This window comes from Melanerpes formicivorus, unplaced genomic scaffold (genome assembly GCF_026170545.1).
Source record: "Melanerpes formicivorus ecotype bairdi unplaced genomic scaffold, bMelFor1.0.p_v2 SCAF_9, whole genome shotgun sequence".
NCBI lineage: Eukaryota > Metazoa > Chordata > Aves > Piciformes > Picidae > Melanerpes > Melanerpes formicivorus.
In genome coordinates this window covers 12,476,727-12,503,371 of record NW_027142361.1, presented here as the reverse complement: position 1 = coordinate 12,503,371, position 26,645 = coordinate 12,476,727, and the positions used below count along the sequence as shown (strand labels likewise).

Genomic DNA, 26,645 nt, shown 5'->3' with positions numbered 1-26,645 from the left:
GCCATTTCCTCTTGTCCTTCTGCTTGTTTCTTGGGGGAAGAGATCAACCACCACCTTAGTCCAATCTCCTTTCAGGACACTGTAGAGATTGCAAAGACCAATGAAACAAATGGTGCTGCTGTGAAGGAGCCAGCATTCCCAAGGGAAGAATCCAAAGCAGCAGAAGTGAACCTTCAGAGTAGATTAGGTCCCTCTGTGCCCTCTTCTCCATGCTTTCCACCTCAGACCTTTTACTCTGTGCTGACTCAGATCCAAAGTTCCCATCACATCCCACTTGACTCCTCAAGCTCAGCTTTGCTCCTTTGGCCTTGCTGCTATTTCATTATTGGCCTCATCACTCTCCTCAGTGCCACTCTGCCCTTTCCTTCATTCCATGGGCTTCTTCCAGCCCACTCCAGTGTTGCTCTGCTGTGCTGGTCATAACACCTGTCCTAAGAGTGAGAATCACAGAATCAACCAGGTTGGAAGAGACCTCCAAGCTCATCAAGTCCAATCAATCACCTAACCAATCAACTAGCCCATGGCACTATGTGCCTCATTCAGGCTTTTCTTGAGCACCTCCAGGGACATCAACCTCACCACCTCCCTGGGCAGCCCATTCCAAGGGGACATCTCTCTTTCTGTGAAGAACTTTCTAAGATCAAGCCTAAACTTCCCCCTGGCACAGCTTGAGGCTGTGTCATCTTGTTCTGGTGCTGGTTGCCTGGGAGAAGAGACCAACCCCCATGTGTCAGTTTTAGGCTGTGCCTTTAAGAAAAGCCAAGCTATAGGATTCTCTAGCTGAATGTTTAGGTGTAAAAAGGAAAACAAAGATAATGCTAAATGAATTTCATTGGTGGATCAGGAGAATGTAGCTTTAAGAACTTGAAAGACTGAAGACAGACTGCCTTTCTGTTCTTGGCCAGCCTGCACGCAACTGACCTTGGACTGAAACTTATGAGATAAGAAAACTTACTTGTCTTAACAACTGCTTTGAACTAATGATTTTTCCCTTAATAGCCATTTCTCTCTTTTTCTCCTTTTTCCATCCAGTTAGCTTGGACAAGAAAGGGGGTGGGGAAAGAGGGGTTTTGGGGGAACCTGAGGTGGTGGTGGTGGGGAATCTCTTCAGGAAGGTTTCTCTGTCTTACATTCTTTCCTGTGAATTTTGTATATGTTGTGAATCCTGTATATTTTGTATGTATTCATTGCATTTCATTGTTGCTTGTAAAAGACAGCTTTCCATTTGCTTCTCTGAGTTGAGCTGTGCTTTATGTGGTGGGAGGATTAAACCTTCACACTACCACACCCCACCTGGCTCCAACCTCCCTTCAGGTAGTTGTAGACTGCAATGAGGCCTCCCGTGAGGGTACAACACAGACTCCTCCATCAGCAGGCGCTAAAGAAGGGAAATACTTGCAGGAGATCTAGGCTTGGTGTGGAAGGTGAGACAGGCAAGGGCCCCAGCAGAGGGCTGGGCAGGGAAGTTTTGCTCTTACATCGAGTACATCTGTGAGATGCTGCACGTGGCTCGGTGCTTGCTGTAGTAGCGATTCTCCAGGTCTATCTTGGTCTCTCCAATGAGGTCATCAGTCCCCACCAGGTCCCAGTCATACACTCCCACTGTCAGCATGGACTCCACGGGGAAGGTGGCCTCGATGTCAAAGGACCTAGGTCAGGGGAAAGAGAAGACCTGTTGAAGGGTCTGGCTGCTCCTCAAGACAGAACCATGGCTCCAGTGGCTGGGCACCACTGGAAAGAGTCTAGCCCCTGCCCTTTAAATACTGATGGGCATTAAAAAGATCCCCTCTCAGTCTGCTCTTCCCCTGGCTAAACACTCCTAGATGTCTCAGCCTCTCCTCTCCAGAAAGATGCTGCAGTCCCCTCAGTATCTTTGTAGCCTTCCTTGAGCTCTCCAGTAGTTCCCTGTCTCTCTTGAGCTGGGGAGGCCATAACTGGACGCAGGCCTCCAGAGGTGGCCTCCCTAGGGTGGAGTAGGGGGGGAAGAGGATCTCCCTTGGCCTGCTGGCCACACATTTCAGAACACACCCCAGAAAACCATTTGCCTTCTTGGCCATGAGGTCACATTGCTGGCTCATGAGGACATTTGAGGTAGGGGCTTAAGTAAATCTCTTCATGGGGTCCTTCAGATCCATTAGCCTTAGGCAGGAGGTGGTACAGGGTTGTTTGATCTGCATGTCCTAATAGCCCTGAAACTAAATTTGTGTCCCCCTGAAGGATCAGGCCACATTCTCACTGTAGTTCAGACCAAATGATTCCTACCTTAAAGGTAGGTACATCTTAATCTTGATTACATATGGATCTCTCTTCAACACCCTTCACTATATTGACCAAACAGCTGGCACAGAGGGGCAGATGGCTGAAATGAGGATCATGGAATGATTTTGGTCAAAAGAGACCTTCAAGATCATCAAGTTCAATGGTTAACCTAGCACTAACAGGTCTCCACTAAACCATCAACACCCCATCTCTGTATCTTTCCAACCCCTTCAGAAATGGTGACTCCACCACTTCCTTGGGCAGCCTCTTCCAGGCGTGGAAAACCCTTTCAGGAAAGAAATTATTCCTCATACCCAACCTAAACCTCCTCTGGTGCAACCTTGAGGCAGTTTTCTCTTGTCCTATCACTTGTTCCTTGGGAGAAGACACTGATCCCCTGTAGGATGCTCTACACTGCAAGAAAAATCCTGTGTGAGGAGTCCTATCCTTTGAGCCCCAGCAGCAGCTGTGGGACAGCCAGGGTTCAGGTCCAAGGGCCTGGCAAGCTTGCCTCCAGCTTAGCTCTCCACTTCCAAGTGCAGACAAGTAACTATGGGCGACGGAGATGGGAATCAATACAGCTAACCAATATGAACGAGTATTGTTCCTTTATTGTTCCAGTGTTGCAGGCCTACAGTGAGGCCTGTAGTGCAGGTATAGCACAGTAAAGTGTAGAAGAAGAAGAAGAGACAGGAAAGGCAGAAGTGCATAGCAAGGGAACTGCTACAACTTATATAAACTCGGAGTGCCTTGTTGGCATGGCTTCATTGGTTCCCTATGATGACCACACATCGCACTATTATAGATTATTGGTCCAACTACTAATGACACAACGAGGTTTGTTGATGCAGGTGCATGTCCTGTTGTCCCAAGATAACTGTCCATGTTTATAGCTACCAGTGCCTTGTTTTAGTTACATGCTGTAGGCACAGCACTGTTTTGCTACACTGCTAGCTGGCTCTGCATTTATGCTGAGCATGGCCTACCACCATGTCAGGCTCTAGGCCTGCACTGCCAGATTGCTCACACTGTTCGTCACTGGCATTGCCACAAGTAACAGGGCTGAGGCAACTCACTTTCCAAAGACAGGGTTCAACTGCTTGGAGATGTAGTTCTCCTTGTCTTTGATGTCTGTCTTCCCCAGCTTGATAGCAATATAAGGGTCAGCTTTCCCATTGATGTCAGCTGGGTGAAGGTCTGCGGCCTGTAGAGAATAAGTGAGACACATCAGTACTGTCCACAGTAGGCAAGAATTCAGGGGTGGTGTCATTCTCCATCCCTGAGAACATCTGGCACTGCCTAGCCATAGGCATGTGGCTAAGCTCTTTGGTCTTCCTAAGCAGAGTGGCTTGGGTTAAACTGGGGTTAAGTCCTGCCTTGTGTTAGTCCCTGTCTCAGTTTGGGGGGTGGTTGGGGCTGGTCGTGTTCCCTCAGAGAGATGTAACCAGAGACTCCTTTGGCATCTCTCTCATCAGTGGGAAAAAAACAGGCTCCTCTAAAGAAAGACCTGGAGGAACAACCTGTCCAAGATGTCAAGAAGAATTCCCCTTCCCCTCTTGTTCTCTTCACTCACTGCATTAGATCCAAGAGCTTCTGGCTTCTCCTCATAAAGAGGATGAGTACACCCAAACTCTCAAATCCCAACCCCCATCATGCAGATGACCACACCAGGACACATCCAGCCGCTCCTGGAAGGTGGTGGTCTGGCCAGATGTCTACCATTGCAGCTTTCATCTATTGATGATGGAATGAGGACTCATTACCTTACTGGGGACAATGATTTGCAGCTCTGGATGGAGAATTAGGCTGGTGGGAGAAGTAGCTACAAGTAGGTTGCATTTGTAAAGCACTGGGACAAGGTAGTGACAAAGAGCAGCCCAGGTGCTTGTAGCAGGACTGAGATCCCTTTCATAGTTTCATTCAGGGTTGGAAGGGACCACAAGGATCATCTAGTTCCAACCCCCCTGCCATGGGCAGGGACACCCCCCACTAGATCAGGCTGGATAGAGCCTCATCCAGCCTGGTCTTAAACACCTCCAGGGACGGGGCCTCGACCACCTCCCTTGACAACACATTCCAGGGTTTCACCACTCTCATGGTGACGAACCTCCTCCTCACATCTAGCCTGAATCTCCCCACCTCCAGCTTCATTCCATTCCCCCTAGTCCTGTCACTACCTGAGATCTTTCAAGTGCCTGGCTGCAGTGCCTCACTCACATGCTTGGCAGATGAGGTTGTTAAACCCCTCTCTATTATATTTCAAAAGTCATGGCAATCTGGTGAAGTCCCCACAGACTGGAAAAGGGGAAACATTGCCCCCATTTTCAAAAAGGGTAAGAAGGAGGAACCAGGGAACTACAGGCCAGTCAGTCTCACCTCTGTGCCTGGAAAGATCATGGAGCAGATCCTCCTGGAGTCACTACTCACTCAAAAGAATAGTGAAGAGGTGATTGGGAAGGTGATTGCCAAGGGCAAATCCTGCCTGACCAACCTGGTGGCCTTCTATGAGCAGGTGATGAAATTAATAGATGAGGGGCGAGCAACTGATGTTGTTTACCTGGACCTGAGCAAAGCCTTTGACACTGTCCCGCACCACATCCTGGTCTCCAAACTGGTGACACATGGGTGTGGCCGGTTGACGTTGCCCCCTTAAGAAAGGGAATATGGTGGACGGAAGTTGGTAAACGGAAGGAATAGTCTAAACTATTTCATTGGTAAAGTGGGAGGAAGCACCTTCTGAGCTGGGACTATACTGGACATTTCCAGTACTTCTCAGTCAGTCTTGCTTCCGCCTTTGCATGGTGCAGCAGCTCTGCAGCTAACTCTGTGCTGGGCTTTCTGCCAAGGCCCCGGCCTTGAAATCCAGACACCAGGCCTGTATACTAACTCCCTTCCAATTAACACGAACTGCTTCTAACTTTTTTTTCCTCTCTTTCCTTTCTCTTTCTATCCCATTCTGGGGAAAGGGGGGGAGAGAGGGGAGAGCGGAGGTGGGGGACCCCTCTCTGCCGAGAGGGGTTACTCTCATTTCTGTGTTACTCTGTTGTATATCTTTGTATATATTGTAGATATTGTAAATTTGTAAATATTCCCCCTGCAAATCCTACATTTGCTTTGTAAATATAGCTCCACTGCTTTGCTAATTCAGCTTGCGAGTTTTTTTTTCCTTTCCCTTCAATTTTTTTTCCCTTTTACTTTACAAAGGGGGAAGGGAGGAGGCTTCTTGGCCTTACCCCTTCCATCCCACGACATTTTTTTATTGGCGTACCCAACGTGCAGCAGATAATTAGTTTAATTTATTACTTGATTGATTTAGTGTTTTCTAGCTGAATTAGCAAACATGAAGGTATTGTGGTTTGTGGAGCGATTATTCTTTTCAATTTTTGGGGTTCTGATTTACAGGTATTGTTTGGGTTTGATTTTGGATTACCTGGGTAAATATTTGGTGCGGACAATTTATATGTGGGTTATGTATAGAGTTAAATTATGGTATGGAAAATGTATTAATTTATTATGGCCAGTGAGATACAGGAATGTTACCTCCACCACTCTCCCAATTGAGATAAAGGGTTTTAAGATTCCGCCTGAGGAGACAGTAACTTTAGGTGATGCCTGGGATCCAAAAGTGATTTATTTGGTGTGTATAATTCTGCTGCTGGTGATAACTAATGTGTATTCTCTGTATTCCTGGCGTCGGGAGAAAAAGGTGTCCAGGGCGTGTTTTGTTATTAAAACTAGATCAAAAAGAAAACGCCGTGGATCTCGATCAGTCCCAGAGTCATCTAGTGACGAGGACTGTGGAGAACCCGTGTCAGTAAAAAAGAAGGCTAAAAAGTTAATTGGTAAGGCAGCTCTAAATGACTTTGCTGATTCTGGCAAGCAGCCAAGGGCATCGGCTGGTATCAACATGGCACCTACTCCTTCTCCTACTCCTTCTCCTTCTTCTTCTTCTCCGTCGGCCATTAACGGAGCAACATCACTTCCACCCACTCCCTCAGTGGGACCGGAAGTCACTGCCCCAGCAGCTGATTTATCTCAGGACCTGTCAGCTTCCATTAAGGTGGCTGTAAATTCAAACACAGCTCCAGTCAAGATGGCTCCTTTAAAGACTAGAAGTGGAAAGGCCCAAGATGGAGAAGAAGAGGTGGAGACCGATCCTGGTGAGGGGCCCTCTACTCTAAAAGATCCTGCTCAGGAGGAAGAGAAGGTTTGTTTTAAAGATCTAGCTAACCTAGTGAGATCAAAGCAGGATAGGGATGAAGCTAGGAAGGCAGCTGGCAAAGGTGGTTCTCAGCTTAAAGAGATCCTTAGGAGAATGACAGCAGGATTATATGGGCAAAGAATTCAGGGAGATGAGGAGGAAGATGATATTACGGACTGTTCGTCACCACGGGAGGAATTGAGAAATGTCCGTAAAGATTTCACCAGGGCAGATAAGGAGCCAGTTCTAGCTTGGCTTAGTAGGTGTTATGATACAGGTGCTCCAGCTCTAACAGTTGGAGACAAGTCAGCAGCTCAGTTAGGAACTCTCTCAAGGGACAATGGAATAGATAGACATCTAGGCGAAGCTCTCGGTAAGGTTAATCTGTGGATACGCCTTTTAATAGCGGTTGCCCTGAGATACCCTTCCCGAGATGATCTTCCCTGGAATCCTAAACCCTGGACTACCATAGATGAGGGAATTAAGCGCTTGAGAGAATTTGCTGTTAGAGAGCTACTCTATGGTGAACATGAAACTCTGAATCCTGATGACGTTCCTGTGGGTATTGGTCTTGCTAAAAAGATCATCAAACTTGCTCCTTCCAATTATGCAAACATTCTGGCAAGCAGAATTGTGTCAAGAAGTTATGGTGGAGCTTCTCCCACGGTTGGCCAATTCAGTGATCAAATGAGACAATTGGAGGATAGCATGACACGTGGTTCTTTGGTTTCAGCCATTGAAACTCTGTCTGGAAAAATTGAGAATTGCATGAGAGAGTTAAAAGATGAATTTAGAAACTCCATATCCCAATTGGCACAGAAGGATAATTTCAATTCTTCCTCCAGGTGGGTACAAGTCTCATCTGTGAGGAATACACGTCCTCCAAGGAGGTCATTCCAAAACAGGACATTCCAAAACAGGTCATTCCAAAATAGACCACCAAGGCAATCACGTAGAACTATTTGGATAACTCTGCGTGATCAGTTTGGTGAGAACATGAACCGCTGGGATGGCCAACCAACTTCTAATCTTTTCAGGAGACTGAGGGAATTGCAAAGTGGCAGAACCCGAGGTAGCAATACCAGAAGGGTAGCTGTTACTTCCACAGTTCCCCAGAATGACTCTTATGGCTCCAACAGTGGCTCCAGTTATAACATGCAAAGTTATAACCCTGCACAATATGTGCAATGCACATGTGCGCATGTTCCCCATAACTAGGGGTGCCCTGCCTCCCGCCAGGGGGAGGAGAGGGATAACAGAGATAATAGAATCTATTGGGATGTGTACATCCAGTGGCCTGGCACTTCACAATTTCGGAAGTACAGGGCCTTGGTTGACACAGGAGCTCAGTGCACCATAATACCATCAAATTATCAGGGATCAGAGTCTATAACTATTCTGGGAGTCACTGGTGGATCTCAAGAGTTAAGTAAGGTAGAGGTTAATATAAGTTTAACTGGTAAACAATGGAGGAAGCATACAGTTGTGACCGGACCTGACGCACCTTGTATTTTGGGAATTGATTTTCTGAGAGAAGGACGTTTCAAAGACCCTAGAGGTTACAAATGGGCTTTTGGAGTAGCTTCAATAGAAATTGATGGACAAAAATTGAAGCTGTCTGCTAGACCTGAACTTTCTGATGAATCTGCAGTTGTGGGACAACATAAGATACAGGACATTAAATTGCCGGTTGCTTCTCAGACTGTGCATCACAGACAATACAGAACCAACCGTGACTCTTTGTTGCCCATTCAGAATCTGATTCGTCAGTTGGAAAGTCAGAAAGTCATCAGCAAAACTCATTCACCTTTCAACAGTCCAGTGTGGCCTGTGCGGAAGCAGAATGGAGACTGGCGTCTGACGGTAGACTACTGAGCCCTAAATGAAGTAACACCACCTATGAGTGCAGCAGTACCAGACATGATGGAGCTACAGTATGAGCTGGAATCCAAAGAGGCCAAATGGTATGCTACCATAGACATTGCTAATGCATTTTTCTCTATTCCCATAGCAGAGGAATGCAGGCCTCAGTTTGCTTTCACCTGGAGAGGAATCCAGTACACTTTCAACAGGCTGCCAATGGGCTGGATCCACAGCTCAAGCATCTGTCATGCAGTGATCCATGATGCTCTGGAGAAAGGCGGTGCTCCAGAACACATCCAGTTCATTGATGATATCATCGTCTGGGGTAAAACTGCTGAGGAAGTCTTCGAGAAAGGTAACAAAATCATTGACATTCTTCTGAATGCAGGTTTTGCCATCAAGCGAGACAAGGTGAAAGGACCTACCACAGAAATTCAGTTTCTGGGAGTGCGGTGGCAGGATGGACGCCGACACATTCCAGTGGATGTGGTAAACAGAGTCTCTACCATGGCAAGTCCCACCAACAAGCAAGAGACCCTACGTTTCTTGGGGATAGTGGGATTTTGGAGACTGCACATTCCTGGATACAGTCAAATTGTGAAACCTCTGTATGATGTAACTCGAAAGAGAAACCATTTCCACTGGGGACCCGAACAACAAGCAGCCTTTGACCAGATAAAGCAAGAGGTAATTCAAGCAATGGGTCTGGGACCTGTCCGAGATGGTCCAGACATTAAGAACATTTTGTACACGGCTGCGAGTGACAATGGTCCAACCTGGTGCTTGTGGCAAAAAGCTCCAGGTGAGACACGTGGACGACCTCTTGGTTTCTGGAGTCGAGGTTACAGAGGTTCAGAGGCTAATTACACTCCAACAGAGAAAGAAATTTTAGCTGCCTATGAAGGAGTGAAAGCATCTTCTGAAGTGATTGGAACTGAATCACAACTTCTCTTAGCTCCCAGATTACCAGTTTTGAATTGGATGTTCAAAGGCAAAGGATCCACACCACATCATGCCACAGACTCAACCTGGTCCAAGTGGATGGCTCTGATAACACAGAGAGCTCGAATGGGAAATCTTGAAAGACCTGGTCTAGTGGAGGTGATCTCAAGTTGGCCTGAAGGTATCAACTGTGCCAAACCTCCAGAGGAGAAAGTAACTCGTGCTGAGGAATCTCCTCCTTACAATGACCTTTCTGATGATGAAAAGAAATATGCTTTGTTCACAGACGGTTCCTGTCGTCTTGTTGGAAACAAGCGAAGGTGGAAGTCTGCAGTGTGGAGTCCAACACGCCGAGTTGCGGAGGCGAAAGATGGAGAAGGAGAATCCAGTCAGTTCGCAGAGGTAAAAGCTGTCCAGCTAGCTCTCGACGTGGCTGAACGTGAGAGATGGCCAAAGCTTTATCTCTACACCGACTCATGGATGGTAGCCAATGCTCTATGGGGTTGGCTAAAGAACTGGAAAAAGAGTGGTTGGCAGAGAAAAGGAAAACCCATTTGGGCAGCCAACCTATGGCAGGACATTGCTGATCGAATCGAGAGAATTCCAGTGAAAGTGAGACACATTGATGCTCACATTCCTAAGAGCAAAGCTACTGAGGAACAGCAACACAACCATCAGGCAGATCTAGCTGCAAGAGTTTCTCAAGTAGACATGGACTCTAATCTTGATCTCGACTGGAAACACCGAGGTGAGATATTCTTAGCTCGGTGGGCTCACGATTCGTCAGGACTTCAAGGCAGAGATGCAACATACCAATGGGCTCGTGACAGATCCATAGACATTTCCATGGATGCTATCACACAAGTCATCCATGACTGTGACATTTGTGCTGCTATTAAGCAGGCAAAACGACTTAAGCCCTTGTGGTATGGCGACAGATGGTCTAAGTACAAGTATGGTGAAGCTTGGCAGATTGACTACATCACTCTACCACGTTCTCGTTCTGGTAAGCAGTATGTGCTTACTATGGTAGAGGCAAACACTGGATGGTTGGAAACTTATCCAGTTCCACATGCAACTGCACGCAACACCATTCTCGGTCTGGAGAGACAGATCCTGTGGAGACACGGAACTCCAGAGAGGATTGAGTCAGACAACGGAACTCATTTCAAGAACAACCTTGTAAAGAGCTGGGCAAAAGAGCACGGTATTGAGTGGATATTCCATATTCCCTACTATGCACCAGCTTCAGGGAAGATTGAATGCTACAACGGTTTGTTGAAGACCACTCTCAAAGCCATGGGAGGTGGATCTTTGAAAAACTGGGAAAAACATTTAGCACAAGCAACCTGGCTGGTAAATAGTAGAGGTTCAGTGAACCGAGCTGGACCTGCACATTCAGATTTGCTACGGAAAGTAGAAGGTGATAGAGTTCCTGTTGTTAGAGAAAAGAATCTGTTAGGTAAAACTGTTTGGGTATTTTCACCCTCAGGAGAGGCTAAACCTGTCCGAGGGGTGGTTTCAGCTGAAGGTCCGGGTCACACTTATTGGGTAATGCAAGAGAATGGTGAAATTCAGTGTATTCCACAAAGAAATTTAACTTTAGCTGAAAGAGGTTAATTTCGAACTGCTGTACAGCTACATCGCGCCCAGAGGAAGAATCAACGAGGAATCTACGGTGCACGAACCCTGAGATCCCTGAGAGTCCTGAGTCAACTAAGAGACCCTGAGAATCCCTGTTTCCCTTTTCTTCGCTTTGTCGGCGAAGAAATGAACTGTTTTCCATTTTTCTCATTTTCTGATTTTCTTGGACTTTTGAATCATCTACATCTGAGCATAGCTGGAATGGACTATGAACTTTACTCACGAACTGTAAATATCGTTTTGGATTGGATGGACAGTATGAACACCCAATGAAATTGTTTAGAAGGGGTGGACTGTGGCCGGTTGACGTTGCCCCCTTAAGAAAGGGAATATGGTGGACGGAAGTTGGTAAACGGAAGGAATAGTCTAAACTATTTCATTGGTAAAGTGGGAGGAAGCACCTTCTGAGCTGGGACTATACTGGACATTTCCAGTACTTCTCAGTCAGTCTTGCTTCCGCCTTTGCATGGTGCAGCAGCTCTGCAGCTAACTCTGTGCTGGGCTTTCTGCCAAGGCCCCGGCCTTGAAATCCAGACACCAGGCCTGTATACTAACTCCCTTCCAATTAACACGAACTGCTTCTAACTTTTTTTTCCTCTCTTTCCTTTCTCTTTCTATCCCATTCTGGGGAAAGGGGGGGAGAGAGGGGAGAGCGGAGGTGGGGGACCCCTCTCTGCCGAGAGGGGTTACTCTCATTTCTGTGTTACTCTGTTGTATATCTTTGTATATATTGTAGATATTGTAAATTTGTAAATATTCCCCCTGCAAATCCTACATTTGCTTTGTAAATATAGCTCCACTGCTTTGCTAATTCAGCTTGCGAGTTTTTTTTTCCTTTCCCTTCAATTTTTTTTCCCTTTTACTTTACAAAGGGGGAAGGGAGGAGGCTTCTTGGCCTTACCCCTTCCATCCCACGACAATGGGTTTGATGGGTGGACCACTAGATGGATAAGGAACTGGCTTGATGGCCGCACCCAAAGAGTGGCTGTCAATGGCTCCATGTCCCAGTGGAGGCCAGTGACAAGCGGATCAGTCCTGGGACCTGTCTTGTTCAACATCTTTGTGGGTGCCATGGACAGTGGCATTGAGTGCACCCTCAGCAAGTTTGCTGATGACACCAAGCTGTGTGGTGCAGCAGACACGCTGGAGGGAAGGGAGGCCATCCAGAGGGATCTTGATAGGCTGGAGAGGTGGGCACAAGCCAACCTCATGAAGTTCAATGGGGGCAAGTGCAGGGTCCTGCATCTGGGTCGAGGCAATCCCAGGCACAAATCCAGGCTGGGCAGGGACTGGCTGGAAAGCAGCCCTGAGGAGAGAGACTTCGGGGTGCTGGTGGACAAAAAGCTCAACATGAGCTCTCAATGTGCGCTTGCAGCCCGCAAAGCCAATCAGATCCTGGGCTGCATCAGGAGAAGTGTGGCTAGCAGGTCGAGGGAGGTGATCCTCCCCCTCTACTCAGCCCTGGTGAAACCCCACCTGGAGTACTGTGTCCAGTTCTGGAGCCCCTATTACAAGAGGGATGTGGAGGTGCTGGAATGTGTCCAGAGAAGGGCCATGAGGATGATCAGAGGGCTGGAGCACCTCTCCTATGAGGATAGACTGAAGGAGTTGGGGCTGTTCAGTCTGGAGAAGAGAAGGCTCCGAGGTGACCTAATTGTGGCCTTCCAGTATCTGAAGGGGGCCTACAGGAAGGCTGGGGAAGGACTTCTCAGGATCTCAGGTAGTGATAGGACTAGGGGGAATGGAATGAAGCTGGAGGTGGGGAGATTCAGGCTGGATGTGAGGAGGAGGTTCTTCACCATGAGAGTGGTGAAACCCTGGAATGGGTTGTCCAGGGAGGTGGTCGAGGCCCCGTCCCTGGGGGTGTTTAAGACCAGGCTGGATGAGGCTCTGGCCAGCCTGATGTAGTGTGGGGTGTCCCTGCCCATGGCAGGGGGGTTGGAACTAGATGATCCTTGTGGTCCCTTCCAACCCTGAATGATACTATGATACTATGATACATCAGGATGATGAGGTTAGGAGTCAGGAAAATGCTTTTTTCCAGAGTGCACACTTTATATAAAGAAGAAACTTTCATTAGCTGGATCAGGTAAAAAATCACTCAGAGCATGTTCAAGGAGGTGCCCATGGCCTTTTCAGCCAGGTCTGCCAGACCCTGCCAGCTCCCTTTTTGGCCCTCCATGTGCTACTCTGAGTTGTCATGGCTCTCTATAGAACCAGAGCCTCATAGCCCAGGCTGGTCCAAATGACTCATTTGAGTTAAGCACTAGGAGAGACACAGTGGTCCAGGCCTCACACCAGAAGAAAGGTCTCAGGCTCTGGCAGAAGCTTGGCTCTGACTTCTCCCCAGTGCTTGGAGCACACAGCTGTGGAGACATTGAGCTGCTTCAAGTCACAGAATGCCAGGATCTCAGCAGAGTGAGACCTCTGGAGATCAAGTGCCTAATCAACACTTGATCTCTGTGCTTCAGCCAATTCTCAACCCCCTTCACTGTCCACTCCTCTAACCCCAGCCAATTCTCAACCCACTTCACTGTCCTCTCATCCAACCCCAGCTGGTTCTCAACCCACTTCACTGTGTGACTGTTTGAGGCTGTGCCTTTAAGAAAGGGACAGTGCTGGAACACTCTGGCTGAATGTTTTGGAATAATAACGAAAACAATCAGATATTCTAAACGAATTTCATTGGTAGATTGGTAGAACGCAGCTTTAAGTTTTTAGTGCAGCTGGAATTTTTCTCAGTTCGTTCGTTCGTTCCTTTCATTCTCCCTTCCAGCTTGCCTGCTTCTGGGCTCCTAGCCAGAGTGACCTTGGATAAGATAATCACTAATCCTGTACTAATAGGCCTACTAAAATTCTTCTTTCTTAATAACTACCTTTTCCTCTCTCTAACCCTCTTTGGGAAAAAAGGGAGGTAGGGGGAGAGAAGGGGGTACAGGGGTGTGGTGGTTTAGGCTGGGTGCTGGCCCGGATGCCACTGCACAGAACACACCTGGGAGGTCCCTACGGGTGGGCCCAGCCCAGGGAGTGGTCACAGGCAGGTATTCCATTTCCCATAATGCCCTGCTCCCCTATAAAATGCCCATGCGGGGTCTTCACTTCCTCTTTCGTCCCCAGCTGCAGCCTAGGTAAAATGGCGTGAGCCGCCTCCCTTGGGCCTGCCCAGGCCCAAGGCTGGGTTGGGGGGGAGGAAAGAGCCCTGGGGGGGGGTTTGGGTGTACCCCCAGGTGGGGATGGGATGTTCTTGGGCATGTTCTGGGATTTCTCTCTTTGTCACGGTGCTTGTGGTTCTCTGTAAAGCTTTGATTGTTGTTTGTTCTTAAATTGTTTTTTCCTATTTAAACTTTCCATCACTTTTGCAATCCCTTTGTCTGAGTCGTTGTTTCTGCCCTGTGGTGGGGAGGGGGTTTGCCCCAACCCATTACAAGGGGGGAACCCTCCTCTGACTACGTTTTTTAATTGGCCGTCCCAACGTACAGCAGAAATAGCTTGATTTATTGCTTGCTCAAGTCGGACAAGCATATATGAAGGTGCTTTGGATTTTTAAACAATTGCTCTTTTCAATATGCTCAAATTCTCTCAAGCGCTTAATTCCCTCATCTATGGTAGTCCAGGGCTTAGGATTCCATGGAAGATCATCTTGGGAAGGGTATCTCAGGGCTACTGCAAATAAAAGGTGTACCCACAGATTAACCTTACTGAGAATCTTGGCTAGATGTCTATCTATTCCATTATCCCTCGAGAGAGTTCCTAACTGAGCTGCTGACTTGTCTCCAACTGTTAGAGCTGGAGCACCTGTATCATAACATCTACTAAGCCAAGCTAGAACTGGCTCCTTATCTGCTCTGGTGTAATCTTTATGGACATTTCTTAACTCTTCCCGAGGGGAAGAACATTTGGAAATATCATCTTCATCTCCATCTACCACATCTTCCAGAACATGTTGTCCCCATAATCCTGCTGCCACTCTCCTAAGGATCTCTTTAAGCTGAGAACCACCACTGCTAGCTCCTGTCCTAGCTGCATCTTTATCCTGTTTTGATCTCACTAATTCAGCTCTTCTCCTCCATTAGCTCCTGGATCCTCTTTGGTCTTTCCACTTCTAGTCTTTAAAACTGCTACTTGCTTAGTTGGAGCTGTGTTTGAATATACAGCCACCTTAATAGAAGCTGACAGGTCCTGAGAATAATCAGCTGCTGGGGCAGTGGCTTCTGGTCCTGCCGAGAGAGTGGGCAGAAGTGACCTTGCCTCGTTAATGGCCAAAGAAGAAGAAAGAGGAGGAACCGCCATGTTGGCAGTTGCTGCCGCCCCTGACAGCTTGCCAGAATCAGCAACAGAACCATTCAAAGCAGCCTTTCCAATAGACTATTTAACTTTCTCTTTAACTGACACAGTTTCTCCACTCTCCTCATCACTGGACGTCTGTGGGGCTGACCCAGAGGTACGCCTCCTCCCTTTTGATCTGTGATTAACAATAGAACATGCTCTGGACACCTTTTTCTCCTGACACCAAGAATACAGCGAATACACATTAGTTATCACCAGCAGCAGGATTGCACACATAAAATAAATCACCTTTGGATCCCAGCCATCACTTAAAGTTATTCTTTCACCTACTGGGATCTTAAACTCCTTTATCTCAATCAGGAGAGTGCTAGAGGTCACATTCCTGTATCTGGCACGCCAGGAAAACTCCATACAGCGACCATACAAAGCCTTATTTTAGACATAAACCACAAATAAACTTTCTGCATCAAATATTTACCTAGGTAATCCAGAATCAAACCCAAACAATATCTGTGGACCAGTGCCCCAAAAATTGAGAAGAACAGATGCTCCAAAATCCAAAACACCTTCATGTTTGCTAGTCCGGCTCGAGCAAGCAATAAATCAAGCTAATTATCTGTCCCACGTTGGGCACCAAAACAAGAAATGTCATGGGTTTGAGAGAGAGGCCCATCCTTCTCCCCCCACAAAGAGGAAGAAATAATAAAAAACACAGCTAGGCAGCCAGAGGAGCCAAAGGGAAATGCTATATTTACAAGCAATTTTTAGGGAATGCAGGATATATACACAATTTACAGTATTTACAATATATACACAGAAATATACAGCAAGGTAAAGGAGGGTTCCCCCCCTGCACCCTCCTTCTCTCCCCTTTTTCCCCAAAGAGGGTTAAAATGAGAGAAAAAGAACAATTGTTAATAAAGCAGAATATGTTAGTTTGCTTATCTGTCCAAGGTCAGTCTGGCAGGGAGCCCAGAGGCAGACGAGCTGGAAAGGAGAAAGGAAAGGAGTGAACTGAGGAAAGTCTCAGCTGCACTTAAGCTTAAAACTACACTTTTACCAATCCACCAATGAAATTAGTTTAGAATATCTGTTGTTTTCGTCAACATTCCAAAACATTCAGCCATAGTGTCCCAGTACTGTCCTTTTCTTAAAGGCACAGCCTCAAATGGTCACACTTCCCATCCCTCAATAGTATCAACCAACAAACAAACCACAATTATCAATGCAACTTGAGCTTCAGGGGTCCCTGGGATTCCAGTTTCCATTCTTTTGCTGAGGTCTTCTTGACTCTGGTGTGGTGAATCCAAGCAGCTTGTTCCTTGATTTTGATGGCTGTGAAAGATGTCAGTAACACCTGATATGGTCCGGTCTACTTAGGCTCCAGAGGGTTCTCTGAAAGAGATCTGACATAGACATAATCTCCAGGTTCCACATCATGGACTGGTCTGTCTAACCCTCTCACATTGGTTCCAATCACCTGTTTGCTAACAATGCTCAGGTTCTTATAAATTTGCTGAACATACTTGTTCAACATTTCCTCTCTAAATTGCCCTGGTTCAGAAGGGTCCATAGTTCCTACTACATAAGATCTTCCAAACAGGATTTCAAATGGGCTCAACCCTTCCTTTATTCTTTGCTTAGTTCGAATTTGCAACAGGGCAATTGGTAATGCTTGTGACCAAGGAAGGTTTGCTTCTTGTCCAATTTTTACTATCTGGTTTTTGATTAAATGGTTCATTTTCTCCACTTGCCCACTCAAATGTGGATTGTAGGGGGTGTGGAGTTGCCAATCAATCCCTAAAGTTTTGCTCACTTGTTGTACCACCTTGGCCACAAAATGAGGTCCCCTGTCTGAGGAAATAGCAGCAGGTACCCCAAAACGAGGTATTATCTCTTGTAACACTGCCTTAGTAACCTCCCGTGCTTTGTTTGTGTGACAGGGAAATGCTTCTGGCCAACCAGAGAAGGTGTCAGTGAGTACCAACAGGTACCTGTATCCCCCCTTTCTTGGGAGCTCAGTAAAATCAATTTGCCATTGTTGTCCTGGATAATTTCCTTTGCTAATTTGTCCCAGTCTAATTCCTCTTCTTACTTTGGGGTTGGCCTTAAGACACACCTCACATTGCTGGGTTACCTGTTCGACCGTGGTGTATAACTTCCGTGCTATACACTCCTGAACCAATTTTCGATACAGGGCTTCTGTTCCCCAGTGAGTCTTTGCGTGTTCCATCTGAACAAAAGCCCAGAGAAGCTTAGTGGGAATGATTAATTTCCCATCTGGTGTCTTGGCCCAGCCCTTTCCTGTCCTATTCCCCAAAAGGTCTTTAATTAATTTCTGATCCTCTGTGCTATACACAGGATCTGGCTCTTTTTGCTCAATTGACAGTTTACCATCTGGGATCAAAACAAACTCTGACACCTTCCTCCCCTCCCTGGCCACCCTTTTAGCTGTTTCATCTGCCATTCTGTTGCCTCTTTCTTGACCAGTATTCCCTTTTTGGTGTGCTTTTCAGTGCATTATGGCTACTTTGCTTGGCTTCTCGAAATCAAGCATTTTGCAGCAGTGTGGACCACCATGTATCACAGTATCACAGTATAACTTAGGTTGGAAAAGACCTCGAGGATCATCGAGTCCAACCTATCAACACAGACCCCATGACTAGACCATGGCACCAAGTGCCACGTCCAATCTCCTCTTGAACGCCTCCAGGGATGATGACTCAACCACCTCCCTGGGCAACCCGTTCCAATGACGAATGACTCGCTCAGTGAAGAACTTCCTGTGATACTGTGATACTGTGGTGGCATGTCCTGTCCTCCTCTCTGAAGCTGCCACACACACTGCACCAGCACAGGCAACCTGTTCCAGGGGTATCTTGCCCTGCCACAGAGTGGGATGGAGCCAGGCACAGCCTGAGGTGGGTGTGCAGGAGACACTTATGGTGTTTGACCCTGTGTGCAGATTGGCTCCAGAGAGGCTGCCCACCCCTTGTGCCTTCACAAGGTGGAAACAGCCACTCTGCCCTCTCAGCTCTGGGCTCTCAACATCATAGCATTGTTTAGGTTGAAAGAGACCTTTAAGATCATCAAATCCGACCATTAACCCAGCACTGCCAGGTCACCACTCAGCCATGTCCCTCAGCATCACACCTGTATGACTTTTCAATCCCTCCAGGAATGGGAACTCCACTGCTGCCCTGGGCAGCCTGTTCCAGGCTTGGACAATCCTTCTGGGGAAGAAATTGTTCCTCATGTCCAGCTTAAACCTTTCCTGGTGTAACTTGAGGCTGTTTCCTCTTGTCCTGTCACTTGTTCCTTGGGAGAAGAGACCGATTCCATCTCATTCCAATCTTCTCTCAGGGAGCTGTAGAGAGTCTCCCCTCAGCCTCCTTTTCCCCAGGCTAAACAATCCCTGTTGCCTCAGCTGCTACTCACAAGGCTTGTGCTAGACCCTTCACCAGCTTCATTGTCCTTCTTTGGACACATTCTATCACCTCAATGTCCCTGTGGGTGTGAGAGGTCCAGATCTGAACCCAGTACTTGAGACATGGCCTCACCAGTGCCCAGCACAGGGAGGCAATCTGTGCCTTAGTCCTGCTGGCCAAGCTGTTGCTGCCACCTGTAACCCAGAGCAGAACCTTCTCCTTCCCCAGGACCTCTGACACAGTGGTGGTTCCCCCAAAAAAACAGGTGGCATTCAGTGAGATACAGCAACCTTGGCATGCTCTGGGGTTTGTCCTTGTGCCTGCAAACCTGGGTGACCTTTCAAGTTCCCCTTCAACCCAAGTAATTCTGTGGTTCTCAGTCCCTCTGCCTCCCCACGCCAGGGAGGGCTCTCCAGGGCCGTGCCAGGCTTACATAAAGCCCAGCAAGCTGCAATAACAGCAAGGATGTTTGGCTGGCTGAGGCTGAGCTGAGATGTGAGCTGCTGCCAACCTCCTGTTCTCCTGCCAAGTGCACAGGCCTCTCAGAACTTGCTGCAAGCCCAGCTCAGCCAAGGAGCTGCTGCTGGCGCCTGCCTGGAGCTTTGGGAAGAGTCCTAGCTCATAGATGAGAAGGACAAGGAGTGGTGGACAGGCACATTGTCCCAGGCTCCAGCAGTGCCCGTGGTGCTGGTTCTGACCAGAGGTGCTGTGGGATGTCCAGAAGTGGACTAAGTGTAATGGGAGTGGGAGGAATCATGTGGAGGAAAGCTGGCTCCGGTGAGCTGCAGAAGTTGTTTTGCTAAGAGAAGGACAATCATGGAATCATAGAATCATTGTGGTTGACAAAGGCCTTGCAGATCATCACATCCAGCACTTAACCCAGCACTGCCAGGTCACCATTAAGCCATGTCCCTCAGCACCACATCTACACATGTCTTCAGTCCCTCCAGGGTTGGGGACTCCACCACTGCCCTGGGCAGCCTATTCCAGGCCTTGACAACCCTTTGGGGAAAGAAATTGGTCCTCATGTCTAACCTAAACCTGAGCTCATTTCCTCTTGTCTTATCACTTGCTGAAGGCACATGGGACCCCTCCTACATCCCAGGCTGGCATTTGCTGGTCAGTGGTGGATGGAGAGATATGAAGAGCCTTCCTTTGCCATCCTGAGTCCCTACAAACTCCAACCACCCATGAGACAAGTGAGATCCCTTTTAGCTGCTGCCTGGACACAGCATGGAAGAAGAGCAGCATCCTTGTGAAGGGTGAAGAGCACAAGTCTTCTGAGGGGCAGCTGAGGCATCTGGGGTTCTTTAGCATGAAGAAAAAGAGACTCAGGAGAGACTATCTACAGCTCCCTGGAAGGGGGCTGGAGTGAGGTGGGGAGCAATATCTTCTCCCAAGGAACAAGTAACAGTGTGCTGCCAGGGCTAGGATGGGTGCTGCATTGCTTGGGATGGGTGCTTTCAGGGCTGGAATGTGTGCTGCCATGGTTGCATTGGGTGCTGCCAGGCTTGGGAAGGGCCCTGCTAATGGAGAGATGAAACCTGCTGCTCGTGTGAACATCCAAGAGCTGGATGTTCTGTAAAGAAGAGGGCAATCCCATGGGGAAAGGGAGTGCAATGGGTCTTGGAGAGACTTTGTGAGGGAGGAGAGCCCAGGTGGTGGTTACACAGAGCAGAAGTCATAGAATCTTAAAAATCAAAGATTTGTCAGGGCTGGAAAGGACCTCAAGAATCATCCAGTTCCAACACCCCTGCCATGGGCAGGAACACCTCACACTACATCAGGTTGCTCACAGCCACATCCAGCCTGGCCTTAAAAGCTTCCAGGGGTGAGGCTTCCACTACCTCCCTGGGCAGTCTGTCTCAGTGTCTCACCAGTCACTTTTCTCCTTCCACACAGATGTCTAAGAAGGTCACCTGAGGAGGCAGTTGGTCCAAGGGCTGAGATTAAATTGTCTCTTCCCCACAGCTGTGAGTTGAAGAGCACTGTTCTGGGACAATTGCTAAGGTTCCCTTTGGGGATTTCCTAGAGCTTCTTTCAGAGAGCTAGGCATGCCTGGGCTGCCAGAGGACTGCCAGAGATCTACACGGCTCTGGAGCTGCACGTGTGCAGCTGCTGGGGCAGGACCATGGAGTAAAGGAGGAAAGAAACCAGGGGAGGTTTAGACTGGATGTTAGGAAGAAATTCTTCAAAGAGAGAGTGATTGGCCATTGGAATGTGCTGCCCAGGGAGGTGGTGGAGTCACCATCGTTGGAGGTGTTTAGGAAGAGACTGGCTGGGGTGCTTGGTGCCATGGTTTAGTTGATTAGATTGTGTTGGATGATGGGTTGGACATGATGATCTTGAAGGTCTCTTCCAACCTGGTTAATTCTATATTCTATATTCTATTATATTCTGTCCTCTGGATACCAGACTTGGGCCAGCAAGCATCACCTCTTCCATGATCAGTCAGCCCTTTGCCACGGTTTGGCCTTTAGAACTAGAATTAGCCAGGTTGGAAAAGACCTTTGAGATCACCGAGTCCAACCTATCATCCAACAGCATCTCATCAACTAAACCATGGCACCAAGCACCTCATCCAGTCTCTTGGTGACCACCATGTCCCCACAGCTGCTGGGAAGGATCTTTTCCTAGCAAGAGTGGTCAGGCACTGGAATATGCTGCCCAGGGATGTGGTTGAGTCACCAAGCCTGGATGTGTTTGAAGGCCATTTGGATATGGTGCCTGGGGACTTGGTTTGGGGGTGAGCCTTGCAGAGTAGGGTTGCTGGTTGGACTTGGTGATCCTGAGGCTCTTTTCCAGCCTGAGTGTCTCTGATTCTGTGATTCTGTGAAGGATGCAGCGACTCTAACAAAACATTCTTCTTTCCCACTGTTGTCTCAACCTGCACCAGACAGGCCTTGAGGTGATGTTCCAGGTCCACAGGCACAAGCAGGGCTGGATCCAGCCCTGTGCCACGTCCAGATGGCTCCTCGGCGGGCTGTTGTGACCTAGATCACGTCCCCTTCTCCCGCCCTAGCTACGTGAGAGCCCTTGCTGGGAACAGGGCGGCTTCTGGCCACGGTGGTTTGTGCCATCCGGTGCTGGCATCAGCTGGCACCAGGTATTTAACTGCTCATAGCTATGAAGGGCAAAACCCCTTTTCATCTCCTTTCCAGCACGTCTGAAGCTTGGCGCCGATCCACGTGGCTGGCAGCGCTTCCTCCTCGCTCCGGCAGCCAAGGATTGCACTGAGAAGCCTGGGAAAGAGCCTGGGCTGTGAAGAGAGGGATTCCTCACCTCTTGCAAGTGAGAGAAAGTCATGCCCAAGCTGGGTAACTCCAGCCAAAAAATCAGACACATCCCTCCTGTGGCACCCAGGAGGCTTCTGGCATCTGTACTCTGAGCAGCAGAAGGGTGAGAGGCGTCGCCCCCGAGGGATCCAGGGGATTAGGGCATCAGATCCTGGGTTCAGGTTTGGTTCCCTCATTCCAAGAAGGGCATTGAGGTGCTGGAACATGGCCAAATCATGGTAATAGAGCTGGTGAAGGGTCTAGGGCACAAGTCTTGTGGGGAGCAGCTGAGGGAATGGGGATGGTTTAGGCTGGAGAAAAGGATGCTCAGGTCAGACCTCACTCCCTGCACAACTGCTTGAAAGAAAGCTGAACAGGGGACAGCATAGTCCCTTCTTATTTGCAGACCTACATTTTGGCAGTACCAGGTCACCCTGTCACTGCCTTTTCTCAGACTAAAGCAAATCCAGAAAACCCAGCGCATGGCTGAAGAGAGAGGAGGCAGCTTGAGGAGCACAGCTCTGGGAGTTTGCTTTTGGCTTTGCTTCCCTTGCTTTTCAGGCAGTAAGGGGCTGGTGGCTCGGGACTTCATAAAGAGGGGAGGAGGGGCAGCGGGCTCGGGTTGCCTACGTGCCTGAGGGCAGTGACGTAACTGGGGGAGGGGTTGCTGTGGAAACCGCGCCAACCAAACAGACCCCAGTGCGTGTCTGAAGAGAGGAGGCAGGTTGAGGAGCTCAGCTCAGCTCAGCCTGCTCACTGACAGGAAAAAAAAAAAAAAAAAAAAAAAAAGCCGGGTGGAGAGGGTGGTTACTGCAAGATGGTTACTACTAGGGCAAAGGCTAACAGAAGAACAGTGGGCACTCAAACAGAGACCACTTACAAGCATACAGATGTTCAGGTAGATGGCTGCAGTGAGTGCTGGAACCTGGCACTCGATATGGAGGATGGAAAGAACAACTCCTGTGTTAGGTGTGAGCAGATCAGTGATCTGATGAGCATGGTGGTCAAACTAAAAGAAGAGGTGGAAAGGCTAAGAGCTATAAGAGATGGTGAATGGAAAATTGACTATTCCCATAATGTAACCTCTTCAAAACCAGAACAGGGGGTAACTCTTAGTGGAACAGGGAGTTTGATACCTTCCCAGCAGCAATCCTCTCAACTTCCCTGTAGTAACCCACATGAGCAGGGCCAATGGGAACAGGTCTCTGCCCGACAGAAGAAATGCAAACGGAGAAAGTCTGCTACATTGAGCAGCATGCTGCCTACAGTGCAATTACAGAACAGGTATCTTCTGAACTGCCTCCTCCCTGCTGAATTAAGTTCCCAGCAGATATCTGGGAGGTTGAAGTCGCCAACAAGGACAAGATCTAATGTGTTTTCTCTGTATTCCTTGTGGCGAGAGAGAAAGGTGTCCACAAGGAATACAGAGAAAACACATTAGTTATCACTAGCAGCAGAATTATACACATCACATAAATCACCTTTGGATCCCAGGCATCACCTAAAGTTACTCTCTCCTCAGGCGGAATCTTAAAACCCTTTATCTCAATTGGGAGAGTGGTGGAGGTAACATTCCTGTATCTCACTGGCCGTAATAAATTAATACATTTTCCATACCATAATTTAACTCTATACATAACCCACATATAAATTGTCCGCACCAAATATTTACCCAGGTAATCCAAAATCAAACCCAAACAATATCTGTAAACCAGAGCCCCAAAAATTGAAAAGAATAATCGCTCCACAAACCACAATACCTTCATGTTTGCTAATTCAGCTAGAAAACACTAAATCAATCAAGTAATAAATTAAACTAATTATCTGCCGCACGTTGGGTACGCCAATAAAAAAAATGTGGTGGGGTGGAAGGGTAAGGCCAAGAAGCCTCCTCCCTTCCCCCTTGTAAGGTAAAAGGAAAAAAAAAATTGAAGGGAAAGGAAAAAAAAACTCACAAGCTGAATTAGCAAAGCAGTGGAGCTATATTTACAAAGCAGTGTAGGATTTGCAGGGAAATATTTACAAATTTACAATATCTACAATATATACAAAGATATACAACAGAGTAACACAGAAATGAGAGTAACCCCCCTCGGCAGAGAGGGGGTTCCCCACCTCCGTTCTCCCCTCTCTCCCCCCCCCCTTTCCCCAGAGTGGGATAGAAAGAGGGAGAAAAGAGAGGAAAAAAAAAATGTTAGAAGCAGTTCGTATTAATTGGAAGGGAGTTAATACCGGCCTTTATCTGTCTTCAAGGCCGAGGCCTTGGCAGAAAGCCGAGCAGAGATAGAGCTGCTGCACCGTGGAGAGGCGGAAGCAAGACTGATAGAGAAGTCCTGGAAATGCTCAGTTCACTCCCAGCTCACTCCCAGTTCAGAAGGTGCTTCCTCCCACTCTTCCAATGAAGTTAGTTTAGATTATTCTTTCCGTTTGCCAACTTCCATCCACCATATTCCCTTTCTTAAGGGGGCAACGTCAACCGGCCACAGGTATGCAGGGTATATATACACAATTTAGAGTATTTACAATTTATACATAGAAATATATACAGCAAAGTAATACAGCAACGAAATTCCCTCCTCTGCTGAAGAGGGTTTCCCCCCTGTACCCCCCTGCTCTCCCCTTTTTCCCCAAAGAGGGTTAGAAACAGAGAAAAAGAGGGATTGTTAATTAAAGCAGAGTATGTTAGTAGATTTGTAGGCCTCACGCTTATCAGTCCAAGGTCAGTCTGGCAGAGAGCCTAGAAGCAAAAAGGAGGAGGGCAGAATCGAAACTGAGGAAAGTCTCAGTCGCATTCAAAACTTAAAGTTCCATGGTACCAACCCACCAATGAAATCTGTTTAGACCTGTCCTTTGTTTACAAAGCATTCAGCCATAGTATCCCTTTCTTAAAGGCGCAGCCTCAAACGGTCACAGTCCACCCCTTCTAAACAATTTCATTGGCTGTTCATACTGTCCATCCAATCCAAGATGATATTTACAGTTCGTGAGTAAAGTTCATAGTCCATTCCGGCTATACTCAGATGTAGATGATTCAAAAGTTCAAGAAAATCAGAAAATGAGAAAAATGGAAAACAGTTTGTTTCTTTGCCGACAAAGCAAAGAAAAGGGAAACAGGGATTCTCAGGGTCTCTTAGTTGACTCAGGACTTGCAGGGTTCTCTGGGTTCGTGCACCGTAGATTCCTCGTAGATTCTTCCTTTAGACGCGATGTAGCTGTACAACAGTTTGAAATTAAATTCTATTTACCAGCCAGGTTGCTTGTGCTAAATGTTTTTCTCAGTTTTTCAAAGATCCACCCCCCATGGCTTTAAGAGTGGTCTTCAACAAACTGCTGTAGCATTCAGTCTTCCCTGAAGCTGGTGCATAGTAGGGAATAGGGAATATACACTCAATACCGTGCTCTTTTGCCCAGTTCTTTACAAGGTTGTTATTGAAATGAGTTCCGTTGTCTGACTCAATCCTCTCTGGAGTTCCGGGTCTCCACAGGATCTGTCTCTCCAGACCGAGAATGGTGTTGCGTGCAGTTGCATGTGGAACTGGATAAGTTTCCAACCATCCAGTGTTTGCCTCTACCATAGTAAGCACATACTGCTTACCAGAACGAGAACGTGGTAGAGTGATGTAGTCAATCTGCCAAGCTTCACCATACTTGTACTTAGACCATCTGTCGCCATACCACAAGGGCTTAAGTCGCTTTACCTGCTTAATAGCAGCACAAATGTCACAGTCATGGATGACTTGTGTGATAGCATCCATGGAAATGTCTATGGATCTGTCACGAGCCCATTGGTATGTAGCATCTCTGCCTTGATGTCCTGACGAATCATGAGCCCACCGAGCTAAGAATATCTCACCTCAGTGTTTCCAGTCGAGATCAAGATTAGAGTCCATGCCTACTTGAGAAACTCTTGCAGCTAGATCTGCCTGATGGTTGTGTTGCTGTTCCTCAGTAGCTTTACTCTAAGGAATGTGAGCATCAATGTGTCTCACCGACACTGGAATTCTCTCGACTCGATCAGCATTGTCCTGCCACAGGTTGGCTGCCCAAATGGGGTTTCCTTTCCTCTGCCAACCACTCTTCTTCCAGTTCTTTAGCCAACCCCATAAAGCATTGGCAACCATCCATGAGTCAGTGTAGAGATAAAGCTTTGGCCATCTCTCACGTTCAGCTATGTCAAGAGCTAGCTGGACAGCTTTTACCTCTGCGAACTGTCTGGATTCTCCTTCTTCATCCTTCGCCTCTGCAACTCGGCGTGTTGGACTCCACACTGCAGACTTCCACCTTCGCTTGTTCCCAACATGACGACAGGAACCGTCTGTGAACAAAGCATATTTCTTTTCATCATCAGAAAGGTCATTGTAAGGAGGAGCCTCCTCAGCATGAGTTACTTTCTCCTCTGGAGGTTTAGCACAGTTGGTACCTTCAGGCCAACTTGAGATCACCTCCACTAGACCAGGTCTTTTGAGATTTCCCATTCGAGCTCTCTGTGTTATCAGAGCCAACCACTTAGACCAGGTTGAGTCTGTGGCATGCTGTGGTGTGGAGCCTTTGCCTTTGAACATCCAATTCAAAACTGGTAATCTGGGAGCTAAGAGAAGTTGTGATTCAGTTCCAATTACTTCAGAAGATGCTTTTACTCCTTCATAGGCAGCTAGAATTTCTTTCTCTGTTGGAGTATAATTAGCCTCTGAACCTCTGTAACCTCGACTCCAGAAACCTAGAGGTCGTCCACGTGTCTCACCTGGA

General features: G+C 47.7%; 1 protein-coding gene across 1 annotated transcript; it reads right to left on the bottom strand.

Moving 5' to 3' along the window:
- Positions 1-1,474: 1,474 nt before the first annotated feature.
- Positions 1,475-25,572, bottom strand: OTOF (otoferlin). Its single transcript, XM_068142919.1, has 5 exons — positions 25,495-25,572; positions 22,780-22,908; positions 17,334-17,429; positions 3,336-3,463; positions 1,475-1,649 (listed from the first exon to the last, which is right to left on the bottom strand). Exons 1-5 carry the CDS (start codon positions 25,570-25,572, stop codon positions 1,475-1,477), a joined length of 606 nt encoding a protein of 201 aa, XP_067999020.1.
- Between the last annotated feature and the right edge of the window lie 1,073 nt (positions 25,573-26,645).

Bases quoted from the DNA above. Each gene is read 5' to 3' on its own strand.
- OTOF (XM_068142919.1), bottom strand. From the start codon at position 25,572: ATGGCGACAGATGGTCTAAGTACAAGTATGGTGAAGCTTGGCAGATTG. The intron at 17,430-22,779 runs GTAAGTGGTCTC...GCTTTTGTTCAG, and splicing joins ACCTGAACATCTGTATGCTT to ATGGAACACGCAAAGACTCA. The intron at 3,464-17,333 runs GTAACCCAGCAA...TATTCTCTACAG, and splicing joins TATACACCACGGTCGAACAG to GCCGCAGACCTTCACCCAGC.